At 52.8% G+C, this 14,484-nt stretch overlaps 1 protein-coding gene across 3 annotated transcripts in view; it reads left to right on the top strand.

Moving 5' to 3' along the window:
• LOC110511701 (E3 ubiquitin-protein ligase TRAF7) overlaps window positions 1–14,484 on the top strand; it is a 65,973-nt gene that overhangs the window by 17,988 nt on the left and 33,501 nt on the right. For all 3 annotated transcript variants that reach the window (XM_036972303.1, XM_036972304.1, XM_036972305.1), the window contains exons 8-9: window positions 10,099–10,233; window positions 13,907–14,002. In XM_036972303.1, the coding sequence (XP_036828198.1) occupies window positions 10,099–10,233; window positions 13,907–14,002 (231 nt within the window). The remainder of the gene's footprint in view (window positions 1–10,098; window positions 10,234–13,906; window positions 14,003–14,484) is intronic.

The raw sequence follows: 14,484 nt of genomic DNA, 5'->3' as shown, positions 1-14,484 counted from the left end.
CTGGTTAGACGTTTCAGGGAAACGATCCCTTTGCTGGTTAGACGTTTCAGGGAAACGATCCCTTTGCTGGTTAGACGTTTCAGGGAAACGATCCCTTTGCTGGTTAGACGTTTCAGGGAAACGATCCCCTTTGCTGGTTAGACGTTGGAGGGAAACGATCCCCTTTGCTGGTTAGACGTTTTAGGGAAACGATCCCCTTTGCTGGTTAGACGTTTCAGGGAAACGATCCCTTTGCTGGTTAGACGTTTCAGGGAAACGATCCCTTTGCTGGTTAGACGTTTCAGGGAAACGATCCCCTTTGCTGGTTAGACGTCGGAGGGAAACAATCCCCTTTGTTGGTTAGACGTTGGAGGGAACGATCCCCTTTGCTGGTTAGACGTTTCAGGGAACGATCCCTTTGCTGGTTAGACGTTTCAGGGAAACGATCCCCTTTGCCGGTTAAACGCTTCAGGGAAACAATCCCTTTGCCGGTTAGACGTTTCAGGGAACGATCCCTTTGCTGGTTAGACGTTTCAGGGAACGATCCCTTTGCCGGTTAGACGTTTCAGGGAAACGATCCCCTTTGCCGGTTAGACGTTTCAGGGAAACGATCCCTTTGCCGGTTAGACGTTTCAGGGAAACGATCCCCTTTGCTGGTTAGACGTTTCAGGGAAATGATCCCCTTTGCTGGTTAGACGTTTCAGGGAAATGATCCCCTTTGCTGGTTAGACGTTTCAGGGAAACAATCCCCTTTGCCGGTTAGACGTTTCAGGGAAACAATCCCTTTGCCGGTTAGACGTTTCAGGGAACGATCCCTTTGCTGGTTAGACGTTTCAGGGAAACAATCCCCTTTGCTGGTTAGACGTTTCAGGGGGTACGATCCCTTTGCCGGTTAGACGTTTCAGGGAAACGATCCCCTTTGCCGGTTAGACGTTTCAGGGAACGATCCCTTTGCCGGTTAGACGTTTCAGGGAAACGATCCCCTTTGCTGGTTAGACGTTTCAGGGAAACGATCCCCTTTGCCGGTTAGACGTTTCAGGGAACGATCCCTTTGCCGGTTAGACGTTTCAGGGAAACGATCCCCTTTGCTGGTTAGACGTCGGAGGGAAACGATCCCCTTTGCCGGTTAGACGTCGGAGGGAAACAATCCCCTTTGCCGGTTAGACGTTTCAGGGAAACGATCCCTTTGCCGGTTAGACGTTTCAGGGAACGATCCCTTTGCTGGTTATAAGTAGGAGGGAAACGATCCCTTTGCTGGTTATAAGTAGGAGGGAAACGATCCCTTTGCTGGTTAGACGTAGGAGGGAACGATCCCCTTTGCTGGTTAGACGTTTCAGGGAAACGATCCCCTTTGCTGGTTAGACGTCGGAGGGAAACAATCCCCATTGTTGGTTAGACGTTTCAGGGAACAATCCCCTTTGCTGGTTAGACGTTGGAGGGAACGATCCCCTTTGCTGGTTAGACGTTTCAGGGAAACGGTCCCCTTTGCCGGTTAGACGTTTCAGGGAACGATCCCTTTGCCGGTTAGACGTTTCAGGGAAACGATCCCCTTTGCCGGTTAGACGTCGGAGGGAAACGATCCCCTTTGCCGGTTAGACGTCGGAGGGAAACAATCCCCTTTGCCGGTTAGACGTTTCAGGGAAACGATCCCTTTGCCGGTTAGACGTTTCAGGGAACGATCCCTTTGCTGGTTATAAGTAGGAGGGAAACGATCCCTTTGCTGGTTAGACGTAGGAGGGAACGATCCCCTTTGCTGGTTAGACGTTTCAGGGAACAATCCCCTTTGCTGGTTAGACGTTTCAGGGAACAATCCCCTTTGCTGGTTAGACGTTGGAGGGAACGATCCCCTTTGCTGGTTAGACGTTTCAGGGAACAATCCCCTTTGCTGGTTAGACGTCGGAGGGAAACGATCCCCTTTGCTGGTTAGACGTCGGAGGGAAACGATCCCCTTTGCTGGTTAGACGTCGGAGGGAAACGATACCCTTTGCCGGTTAGACGTTTCAGGGAAACGGTCCCCTTTCCTGGTTAGACGTCGGAGGGAAACAATCCCCTTTGCCGGTTAGACGTTTCAGGGAAACGATCCCTTTGCCGGTTAGACGTTTCAGGGAACGATCCCTTTGCCGGTTAGACGTTTCAGGGAAACGATCCCCTTTGCTGGTTAGACGTCGGAGGGAAACGATCCCCTTTGCCGGTTAGACGTCGGAGGGAAACAATCCCCTTTGCCGGTTAGACGTTTCAGGGAAACGATCCCTTTGCCGGTTAGACGTTTCAGGGAACGATCCCTTTGCTGGTTATAAGTAGGAGGGAAACGATCCCTTTGCTGGTTATAAGTAGGAGGGAAACGATCCCTTTGCTGGTTAGACGTAGGAGGGAACGATCCCCTTTGCTGGTTAGACGTTTCAGGGAAACGATCCCCTTTGCTGGTTAGACGTCGGAGGGAAACAATCCCCATTGTTGGTTAGACGTTTCAGGGAACAATCCCCTTTGCTGGTTAGACGTTGGAGGGAACGATCCCCTTTGCTGGTTAGACGTTTCAGGGAAACGGTCCCCTTTGCCGGTTAGACGTTTCAGGGAACGATCCCTTTGCCGGTTAGACGTTTCAGGGAAACGATCCCCTTTGCCGGTTAGACGTCGGAGGGAAACGATCCCCTTTGCCGGTTAGACGTCGGAGGGAAACAATCCCCTTTGCCGGTTAGACGTTTCAGGGAAACGATCCCTTTGCCGGTTAGACGTTTCAGGGAACGATCCCTTTGCTGGTTATAAGTAGGAGGGAAACGATCCCCTTTGCTGGTTAGACGTTTCAGGGAAACGATCCCCTTTGCTGGTTAGACGTCGGAGGGAAACAATCCCCATTGTTGGTTAGACGTTTCAGGGAACAATCCCCTTTGCTGGTTAGACGTTGGAGGGAACGATCCCCTTTGCTGGTTAGACGTTTCAGGGAACAATCCCCTTTGCTGGTTAGACGTTGGAGGGAACGATCCCCTTTGCTGGTTAGACGTTTCAGGGAACAATCCCCTTTGCTGGTTAGACGTCGGAGGGAAACGATCCCCTTTGCTGGTTAGACGTCGGAGGGAAACGATCCCCTTTGCTGGTTAGACGTCGGAGGGAAACGATCCCCTTTGCTGGTTACACGTCGGAGGGAAACGATACCCTTTGCCGGTTAGACGTTTCAGGGAAACGGTCCCCTTTGCTGGTTAGACGTCGGAGGGAAACAATCCCCTTTGCCGGTTAGACGTTTCAGGGAAACGATCCCTTTGCCGGTTAGACGTTTCAGGGAACGGTCCCTTTGCTGGTTATAAGTAGGAGGGAAACGATCCCTTTGCTGGTTAGACGTAGGAGGGAACGATCCCCTTTGCTGGTTAGACGTTTCAGGGAAACGATCCCCTTTGCTGGTTAGACGTCGGAGGGAAACAATCCCCTTTGTTGGTTAGACGTTTCAGGGAACAATCCCCTTTGCTGGTTAGACGTTGGAGGGAAAGATCCCCTTTGCTGGTTAGACGTTTCAGGGAAATGATCCCCTTTGCCGGTTAGTCGTTTCAGGGAACGATCCCTTTGCCGGTTAGACGTTTCAGGGAACGATCCCTTTGCCGGTTAGACGTTTCAGGGAAACGATCCCCTTTGCTGGTTAGACGTTTCAGGGAACAATCCCCTTTGCTGGTTAGACGTCGGAGGGAAACGATCCCCTTTGCTGGTTAGACGTCGGAGGGAAACGGTCCCCTTTCCTGGTTAGACGTCGGAGGGAAACAATCCCCTTTGCCGGTTAGACGTTTCAGGGAAACGATCCCTTTGCCGGTTAGACGTTTCAGGGAACGATCCCTTTGCCGGTTAGACGTTTCAGGGAAACGATCCCCTTTGCTGGTTAGACGTCGGAGGGAAACGATCCCCTTTGCCGGTTAGACGTTGGAGGGAAACAATCCCCTTTGCCGGTTAGACGTTTCAGGGAAACGATCCCTTTGCCGGTTAGACGTTTCAGGGAACGATCCCTTTGCTGGTTATAAGTAGGAGGGAAACGATCCCTTTGCTGGTTATAAGTAGGAGGGAAACGATCCCTTTGCTGGTTAGACGTAGGAGGGAACGATCCCCTTTGCTGGTTAGACGTTTCAGGGAAACGATCCCCTTTGCTGGTTAGACGTCGGAGGGAAACAATCCCCATTGTTGGTTAGACGTTTCAGGGAACAATCCCCTTTGCTGGTTAGACGTTGGAGGGAACGATCCCCTTTGCTGGTTAGACGTTTCAGGGAAACGGTCCCCTTTGCCGGTTAGACGTTTCAGGGAACGATCCCTTTGCCGGTTAGACGTTTCAGGGAAACGATCCCCTTTGCCGGTTAGACGTCGGAGGGAAACGATCCCCTTTGCCGGTTAGACGTCGGAGGGAAACAATCCCCTTTGCCGGTTAGACGTTTCAGGGAAACGATCCCTTTGCCGGTTAGACGTTTCAGGGAACGATCCCTTTGCTGGTTATAAGTAGGAGGGAAACGATCCCTTTGCTGGTTAGACGTAGAAGGGAACGATCCCCTTTGCTGGTTAGACGTTTCAGGGAACAATCCCCTTTGCTGGTTAGACGTTGGAGGGAACGATCCCCTTTGCTGGTTAGACGTTTCAGGGAACAATCCCCTTTGCTGGTTAGACGTCGGAGGGAAACGATCCCCTTTGCTGGTTAGACGTCGGAGGGAAACGATCCCCTTTGCTGGTTAGACGTCGGAGGGAAACGATCCCCTTTGCTGGTTAGACGTCGGAGGGAAACGATACCCTTTGCCGGTTAGACGTTTCAGGGAAACGGTCCCCTTTGCTGGTTAGACGTCGGAGGGAAACAATCCCCTTTGCCGGTTAGACGTTTCAGGGAAACGATCCCTTTGCCGGTTAGACGTTTCAGGGAACGGTCCCTTTGCTGGTTATAAGTAGGAGGGAAACGATCCCTTTGCTGGTTAGACGTAGGAGGGAACGATCCCCTTTGCTGGTTAGACGTTTCAGGGAAACGATCCCCTTTGCTGGTTAGACGTCGGAGGGAAACAATCCCCTTTGTTGGTTAGACGTTTCAGGGAACAATCCCCTTTGCTGGTTAGACGTTGGAGGGAAAGATCCCCTTTGCTGGTTAGACGTTTCAGGGAAACGGTCCCCTTTGCCGGTTAGTCGTTTCAGGGAACGATCCCTTTGCCGGTTAGACGTTTCAGGGAAACGATCCCCTTTGCTGGTTAGACGTCGGAGGGAAACGATCCCCTTTGCCGGTTAGACGTCGGAGGGAAACAATCCCCTTTGCCGGTTAGACGTTTCAGGGAAACGATCCCTTTGCCGGTTAGACGTTTCAGGGAACGATCCCTTTGCTGGTTATAAGTAGGAGGGAAACGATCCCTTTGCTGGTTAGACGTAGGAGGGAACGATCCCCTTTGCTGGTTAGACGTTTCAGGGAACGGTCCCCTTTGCCGGTTAGACGTTTCAGGGAACTGTCCCTTTGCTGGTTAGACGTCGGAGGGAAACGATCCCCTTTGCCGGTTAGACGTCGGAGGGAAACAATCCCCTTTGCCGGTTAGACGTTTCAGGGAAACGATCCCTTTGCCGGTTAGACGTTTCAGGGAACGATCCCTTTGCTGGTTATAAGTAGGAGGGAAACGATCCCTTTGCTGGTTATAAGTAGGAGGGAAACGATCCCTTTGCTGGTTAGACGTAGGAGGGAACGATCCCCTTTGCTGGTTAGACGTTTCAGGGAAACGATCCCCTTTGCTGGTTAGACGTCGGAGGGAAACAATCCCCATTGTTGGTTAGACGTTTCAGGGAACAATCCCCTTTGCTGGTTAGACGTTGGAGGGAACGATCCCCTTTGCTGGTTAGACGTTTCAGGGAAACGGTCCCCTTTGCCGGTTAGACGTTTCAGGGAACGATCCCTTTGCCGGTTAGACGTTTCAGGGAAACGATCCCCTTTGCCGGTTAGACGTCGGAGGGAAACGATCCCCTTTGCCGGTTAGACGTCGGAGGAAAACAATCCCCTTTGCCGGTTAGACGTTTCAGGGAAACGATCCCTTTGCCGGTTAGACGTTTCAGGGAACGATCCCTTTGCTGGTTATAAGTAGGAGGGAAACGATCCCTTTGCTGGTTAGACGTAGGAGGGAACGATCCCCTTTGCTGGTTAGACGTTTCAGGGAACAATCCCCTTTGCTGGTTAGACGTTTCAGGGAACAATCCCCTTTGCTGGTTAGACGTTGGAGGGAACGATCCCCTTTGCTGGTTAGACGTTTCAGGGAACAATCCCCTTTGCTGGTTAGACGTCGGAGGGAAACGATCCCCTTTGCTGGTTAGACGTCGGAGGGAAACGATCCCCTTTGCTGGTTAGACGTCGGAGGGAAACGATACCCTTTGCCGGTTAGACGTTTCAGGGAAACGGTCCCCTTTCCTGGTTAGACGTCGGAGGGAAACAATCCCCTTTGCCGGTTAGACGTTTCAGGGAAACGATCCCTTTGCCGGTTAGACGTTTCAGGGAACGATCCCTTTGCCGGTTAGACGTTTCAGGGAAACGATCCCCTTTGCTGGTTAGACGTCGGAGGGAAACGATCCCCTTTGCCGGTTAGACGTCGGAGGGAAACAATCCCCTTTGCCGGTTAGACGTTTCAGGGAAACGATCCCTTTGCCGGTTAGACGTTTCAGGGAACGATCCCTTTGCTGGTTATAAGTAGGAGGGAAACGATCCCTTTGCTGGTTATAAGTAGGAGGGAAACGATCCCTTTGCTGGTTAGACGTAGGAGGGAACGATCCCCTTTGCTGGTTAGACGTTTCAGGGAAACGATCCCCTTTGCTGGTTAGACGTCGGAGGGAAACAATCCCCATTGTTGGTTAGACGTTTCAGGGAACAATCCCCTTTGCTGGTTAGACGTTGGAGGGAACGATCCCCTTTGCTGGTTAGACGTTTCAGGGAAACGGTCCCCTTTGCCGGTTAGACGTTTCAGGGAACGATCCCTTTGCCGGTTAGACGTTTCAGGGAAACGATCCCCTTTGCCGGTTAGACGTCGGAGGGAAACGATCCCCTTTGCCGGTTAGACGTCGGAGGGAAACAATCCCCTTTGCCGGTTAGACGTTTCAGGGAAACGATCCCTTTGCCGGTTAGACGTTTCAGGGAACGATCCCTTTGCTGGTTATAAGTAGGAGGGAAACGATCCCCTTTGCTGGTTAGACGTTTCAGGGAAACGATCCCCTTTGCTGGTTAGACGTCGGAGGGAAACAATCCCCATTGTTGGTTAGACGTTTCAGGGAACAATCCCCTTTGCTGGTTAGACGTTGGAGGGAACGATCCCCTTTGCTGGTTAGACGTTTCAGGGAACAATCCCCTTTGCTGGTTAGACGTTGGAGGGAACGATCCCCTTTGCTGGTTAGACGTTTCAGGGAACAATCCCCTTTGCTGGTTAGACGTCGGAGGGAAACGATCCCCTTTGCTGGTTAGACGTCGGAGGGAAACGATCCCCTTTGCTGGTTAGACGTCGGAGGGAAACGATCCCCTTTGCTGGTTACACGTCGGAGGGAAACGATACCCTTTGCCGGTTAGACGTTTCAGGGAAACGGTCCCCTTTGCTGGTTAGACGTCGGAGGGAAACAATCCCCTTTGCCGGTTAGACGTTTCAGGGAAACGATCCCTTTGCCGGTTAGACGTTTCAGGGAACGGTCCCTTTGCTGGTTATAAGTAGGAGGGAAACGATCCCTTTGCTGGTTAGACGTAGGAGGGAACGATCCCCTTTGCTGGTTAGACGTTTCAGGGAAACGATCCCCTTTGCTGGTTAGACGTCGGAGGGAAACAATCCCCTTTGTTGGTTAGACGTTTCAGGGAACAATCCCCTTTGCTGGTTAGACGTTGGAGGGAAAGATCCCCTTTGCTGGTTAGACGTTTCAGGGAAATGATCCCCTTTGCCGGTTAGTCGTTTCAGGGAACGATCCCTTTGCCGGTTAGACGTTTCAGGGAACGATCCCTTTGCCGGTTAGACGTTTCAGGGAAACGATCCCCTTTGCTGGTTAGACGTTTCAGGGAACAATCCCCTTTGCTGGTTAGACGTCGGAGGGAAACGATCCCCTTTGCTGGTTAGACGTCGGAGGGAAACGGTCCCCTTTCCTGGTTAGACGTCGGAGGGAAACAATCCCCTTTGCCGGTTAGACGTTTCAGGGAAACGATCCCTTTGCCGGTTAGACGTTTCAGGGAACGATCCCTTTGCCGGTTAGACGTTTCAGGGAAACGATCCCCTTTGCTGGTTAGACGTCGGAGGGAAACGATCCCCTTTGCCGGTTAGACGTTGGAGGGAAACAATCCCCTTTGCCGGTTAGACGTTTCAGGGAAACGATCCCTTTGCCGGTTAGACGTTTCAGGGAACGATCCCTTTGCTGGTTATAAGTAGGAGGGAAACGATCCCTTTGCTGGTTATAAGTAGGAGGGAAACGATCCCTTTGCTGGTTAGACGTAGGAGGGAACGATCCCCTTTGCTGGTTAGACGTTTCAGGGAAACGATCCCCTTTGCTGGTTAGACGTCGGAGGGAAACAATCCCCATTGTTGGTTAGACGTTTCAGGGAACAATCCCCTTTGCTGGTTAGACGTTGGAGGGAACGATCCCCTTTGCTGGTTAGACGTTTCAGGGAAACGGTCCCCTTTGCCGGTTAGACGTTTCAGGGAACGATCCCTTTGCCGGTTAGACGTTTCAGGGAAACGATCCCCTTTGCCGGTTAGACGTCGGAGGGAAACGATCCCCTTTGCCGGTTAGACGTCGGAGGGAAACAATCCCCTTTGCCGGTTAGACGTTTCAGGGAAACGATCCCTTTGCCGGTTAGACGTTTCAGGGAACGATCCCTTTGCTGGTTATAAGTAGGAGGGAAACGATCCCTTTGCTGGTTAGACGTAGAAGGGAACGATCCCCTTTGCTGGTTAGACGTTTCAGGGAACAATCCCCTTTGCTGGTTAGACGTTGGAGGGAACGATCCCCTTTGCTGGTTAGACGTTTCAGGGAACAATCCCCTTTGCTGGTTAGACGTCGGAGGGAAACGATCCCCTTTGCTGGTTAGACGTCGGAGGGAAACGATCCCCTTTGCTGGTTAGACGTCGGAGGGAAACGATCCCCTTTGCTGGTTAGACGTCGGAGGGAAACGATACCCTTTGCCGGTTAGACGTTTCAGGGAAACGGTCCCCTTTGCTGGTTAGACGTCGGAGGGAAACAATCCCCTTTGCCGGTTAGACGTTTCAGGGAAACGATCCCTTTGCCGGTTAGACGTTTCAGGGAACGGTCCCTTTGCTGGTTATAAGTAGGAGGGAAACGATCCCTTTGCTGGTTAGACGTAGGAGGGAACGATCCCCTTTGCTGGTTAGACGTTTCAGGGAAACGATCCCCTTTGCTGGTTAGACGTCGGAGGGAAACAATCCCCTTTGTTGGTTAGACGTTTCAGGGAACAATCCCCTTTGCTGGTTAGACGTTGGAGGGAAAGATCCCCTTTGCTGGTTAGACGTTTCAGGGAAACGGTCCCCTTTGCCGGTTAGTCGTTTCAGGGAACGATCCCTTTGCCGGTTAGACGTTTCAGGGAAACGATCCCCTTTGCTGGTTAGACGTCGGAGGGAAACGATCCCCTTTGCCGGTTAGACGTCGGAGGGAAACAATCCCCTTTGCCGGTTAGACGTTTCAGGGAAACGATCCCTTTGCCGGTTAGACGTTTCAGGGAACGATCCCTTTGCTGGTTATAAGTAGGAGGGAAACGATCCCTTTGCTGGTTAGACGTAGGAGGGAACGATCCCCTTTGCTGGTTAGACGTTTCAGGGAACAATCCCCTTTGCTGGTTAGACGTTGGAGGGAACGATTCCCTTTGCTGGTTAGACGTCGGAGGGAAACGATCCCCTTTGCTGGTTAGACGTCGGAGGGAAACGATCCCCTTTGCTGGTTAGACGTCGGAGGGAAACGATCCCCTTTGCTGGTTAGACGTCGGAGGGAAACGATACCCTTTGCCGGTTAGACGTTTCAGGGAAACGGTCCCCTTTGCCGGTTAGACGTTTCAGGGAACTGTCCCTTTGCTGGTTAGACGTCGGAGGGAAACGATCCTCTTTGCTGTTTAGACGTCGGAGGGAAACAATCCCCTTTTGCTGTGACCTGATGTTGACCTCTGACCTGCAGGGAGCACGAGGTGAGCTGTGACTACCGTCCAGTGCGCTGTCCCAACAACCCCTCCTGCCCTCCTCTACTCACCATGAACCTAGAGGGACACCTTAAGGAATGTGAACACATCAAGTGCCCTCACTCCAAATACGGGTAGGTCGCGCTCACACACACACACACACACACACACACACACCAGGGTTTCCGTCAGGAAAATTTGGCGCCGGACAATGGGAAATGTACAAATCAAATGTATTTATATAGCCCTTCGTACATCAGCTGATATCTCAAAGTGCTGTACAGAAACCCAGCCTAAAACCCCAAACAGCAAGCAATGCAGGTGTAGAAGCACGGTGGCTAGGAAAAACTCCCTAGAAAGGCCAGAACCTAGGAAGAAACCTAGAGAGGAACCAGGCTATGTGGGGTGGCCAGTCCTCTTCTGGCTGTGCCGGGTGGAGATTATAACAGAACATGGCCAAGATGTTCAAATGTTCATAGATGACCAGCAGGGTCAAATAATAATAATCACAGTAGTTGTCGAGGGTGCAGCAAGTCAGCAAATCAGGAGTAAATGTCAGTTGGCTTTTCATAGCCGAGCATTCAGAGTATCTCTACCGCTCCTGCTGTCTCTAGAGAGTTGAAAACAGCAGGTCTGGGACATGTAGCACGTCCTCGCTCTTCCTCTCAGAACAGCATTGAGTCAGTCACTGTAGATAGGATAGGATATAGGATATAGGATATAACTAGGATATAACCACAGGGTGGGAATACTCTCTGATAGGATATAAACACAGGGTGGGAATACTCTCTGATAGGATATAACCACAGGGTGGGAATACTCTCTGATAGGATATAACCACAGGGTGGGAATACTCTCTGGTAGGATAGAACCACAGGGTGGGAATACTCTCTGGTAGGATAGAACCACAGGGTGGGAATACTCTCTGATAGGATATAACCACAGGGTGGGAATACTCTCTGGTAGGATATAACCACAGGGTGGGAATACTCTCTGGTAGGATAGAACCACAGGGTGGGAATACTCTCTGATAGGATATAACCACAGGGTGGGAACACTCTCTGATAGGATATAACCACAGGGTGGGAACACTCTCTGATAGGATATAACCACAGGGTGGGAATACTCTCTGATAGGATATAACCACAGGGTGGGAATACTCTCTGATAGGATATAACCACAGGGTGGGAATACTCTCTGGTAGGATATAACCACAGGGTGGGAATACTCTCTGATAGGATATAACCACAGGGTGGGAATACTCTCTGATAGGATATAACCACAGGGTGGGAACACTCTCTGATAGGATATAACCACAGGGTGGGAATACTCTCTGGTAGGATATAACCACAGGGTGGGAATACTCTCTGATAGGATATAACCACAGGGTGGGAATACTCTCTGATATGATATAACCACAGGGTGGGAATACTCTCTGACAGGATATAACCACAGGGTGGGAATACTCTCTGACAGGATATAACCACAGGGTGGGAATCATCCAGAACATAAAGTATAAACACACACCGACCCCCTGACCTCATGTCTGAACCCCTCCCTGACCGACCCCCTGACCTCATGTCTGAACCCCTCCCTGACCGACCCCCTGACCTCATGTCTGACCCCCTCCCTGACCCCCCCCCCCTGACCTCATGTCTGACCCCCCCCTCCCTGACCCCCCCCTGACCTCATGTCTGACCCCCCCTCCCTGACCTCCCCCTGACCTCATATCTGACCCCTTCCCTGACCCCCCCCGACCCCCTGTCTAACCCCACCCCTCCTTCTCAGATGTGCGTTTATCGGTAACCAGGATACGTATTCCACACATCTGGACCCCCTGTCTGACCCCCTGTCTGACCCCCTGTTTGACCCCTCTCTCTCCCCCTGTCTGACCCCTCTGTCTCCCTGTCTGACCCCCTGTTTGACCCCCTGTCTGACTCCCCCTGTCTGACCCCTCTCTCCCCCTGTCTGACCCCCTGTTTGACCCCCTGTCTGACCCCTCTCTCTCTCCCTGTCTGACCCCTCTCTCCCCCTGTCTGACCCCCTGTTTGACCCCCTGTTTGACCCCTCTCTCTCCCCCTGTCTGACCCCTCTCTCCCCCTGTCTGACCCCCTGTTTGACCCCCTGTCTGACCCCTCTCTCTCTCCCTGTCTGACCCCTCTCTCCCCCTGTCTGACCCCCTGTTTGACCCCCTGTCTGACCCCTCTCTCTCCCCCTGTCTGACCCCTCTCCCTCTCCCTGTCTGACCCCCTGTCTGACCCCTCTCTCTCCTTCTCCTCAGATGTGCGTTTATCGGTAACCAGGATACGTATTCCACCCATCTGGACCCCCTGTCTGACCCCCTGTCTGACCCCCTGTCTGACTCCCCCTGTCTGACACCCCCTATCTGACCACCCTCTCTCTCCCTGTCTGACCCCCTGTCTGACCCCTTTCTCTCCCCCTGTCTGACCCCTCTCTCTCTCCCTGTCTGACCCCCTGTCTGACCCCTCTCTCTCCCCCTGTCTGACCCCCAGTCTGACCCCCCTCTCTCCCCCTGTCTGACCCCCTGTCTGACCCCTCTCTCTCCCCCTGTCTGACCCCTCTCTCTCTCCCTCTCTCTCCCCCTGTCTGACCCCTCTCTCTCCCCCTGTCTGACCCCTCTCTCTCCCCCTGTCTGACCCCTCTCCCTCTCCCTGTCTGACCCCCTGTCTGACCCCTCTCTCTCCCCCTGTTTGACCCCTCTCTCTCTCCTTCTCCTCAGATGTGCGTTTATCGGTAACCAGGATACGTATTCTACCCATCTGGACCCCCTGTCAGACCCCCTGTCTGACCCCACTCTCTCCCCCTGTCTGACCCCTCTCCCTCTCCCTGTCTGACCCCCTGTCTGACCCCCTGTCTGACCCCTCTCTCTCTCCTTCTCCTCAGATGTGCGTTTATCGGTAACCAGGATACGTATTCTACCCATCTGGACCCCCTGTCTGACCCCTCTCTCTCTCCCCCTGTCTGACCCCTCTCTCTCCCCCTGTCTGACCCCTCTCCCTCTCCCTGTCTGACCCCCTGTCTGACCCCTCTCTCTCCTTCTCCTCAGATGTGCGTTTATCGGTAACCAGGATACGTATTCTACCCATCTGGACCCCCTGTCTGACCCCCTGTCTGACCCCCTGTCTGACCTCTCTCTCTCCCCCTGTCTGACCCCCTGTCTGACCCCTCTCTCTCCTTCTCCTCAGATGTGCGTTTATCGGTAACCAGGATATGTATTCTACCCATCTGGACCCCCTGTCTGACCCCCTGTCTGACCCCCTGTCTGACCCCTCTCTCTCCCCCTGTCTGACCCCCTGTCTGACCCCTCTCTCTCCTTCTCCTCAGATGTGCGTTTATCGGTAACCAGGATACGTATTCTACCCATCTGGACCCCCTGTCTGACCCCCTGTCTGACCCCCTGTCTGACCCCTCTCTCTCCCCCTGTCTGACCCCCTGTCTGACCCCTCTCTCCCCCTGTCTGACCCCTCTCTCTCTCCTTCTCCTCAGATGTGCGTTTATCGGTAACCAGGATACGTATTCTACCCATCTGGACCCCCTGTCAGACCCCCTGTCTGACCCCCTGTCTGACCCCTCTCTCTCCCCCTGTCTGACCTCTCTCTCTCCCCCTGTCTGACCCCTCTCTCTCCTTCTCCTCAGATGTGCGTTTATCGGTAACCAGGATACGTATTCTACCCATCTGGACCCCCTGTCAGACCCCCTGTCTGACCCCTCTCTCTCCCTGTCTGACCCCCTGTCTGACCCCTCTCTCTCCCCCTGTCTGACCCCTCTCTCTCTCCTTCTCCTCAGATGTGCGTTTATCGGTAACCAGGATACGTATTCTACCCATCTGGACCTGTGTAAGTTTGAAGGGCTGAAGGAGTTCCTGCAACAGACTGATGACAGGTACGTACAACCATGAGGTACAGGTGACCCTCCCTCTCTCCCTGATTGGTTCCATGTTGACCCTCCCTCTCTCCCTGATAGGTTCCATGTTGACTCTCCCTGATAGGTTCCATGTTGACCCTCCATCTTTTCCTGATAGGTTCCATGTTGACTCTCCCTGATAGGTTCCATGTTGACCCTCTCTCTCTCCCTGATAGGTTCCATGTTGACCCTCCCTCTCTCCCTGATAGGTTCCATGTTGACTCTCCCTGATAGGTTCCATGTTGACCCTCTCTCTCTCCCTGATAGGTTCCATGTTGACCCTCCCTCTCTCCCTGATAGGTTCCATGTTGACTCTCCCTGATAGGTTCCATGTTGACCCTCTCTCTCTCCCTGATAGGTTCCATGTTGACCCTCCATCTTTTCCTGATAGGTTCCATGTTGACTCTCCCTGATAGGTTCCATGTTGACCCTCTCTCTCTCCCTGATAGGTTCCATGTTGA

The sequence above is a fragment of the Oncorhynchus mykiss genome, unplaced genomic scaffold, assembly GCF_013265735.2.
Source record: "Oncorhynchus mykiss isolate Arlee unplaced genomic scaffold, USDA_OmykA_1.1 un_scaffold_140, whole genome shotgun sequence".
Taxonomy (NCBI): domain Eukaryota; kingdom Metazoa; phylum Chordata; class Actinopteri; order Salmoniformes; family Salmonidae; genus Oncorhynchus; species Oncorhynchus mykiss.
Note: the sequence above shows the minus strand (reverse complement) of the source record. Positions and strands in the feature narration are given on the sequence as shown.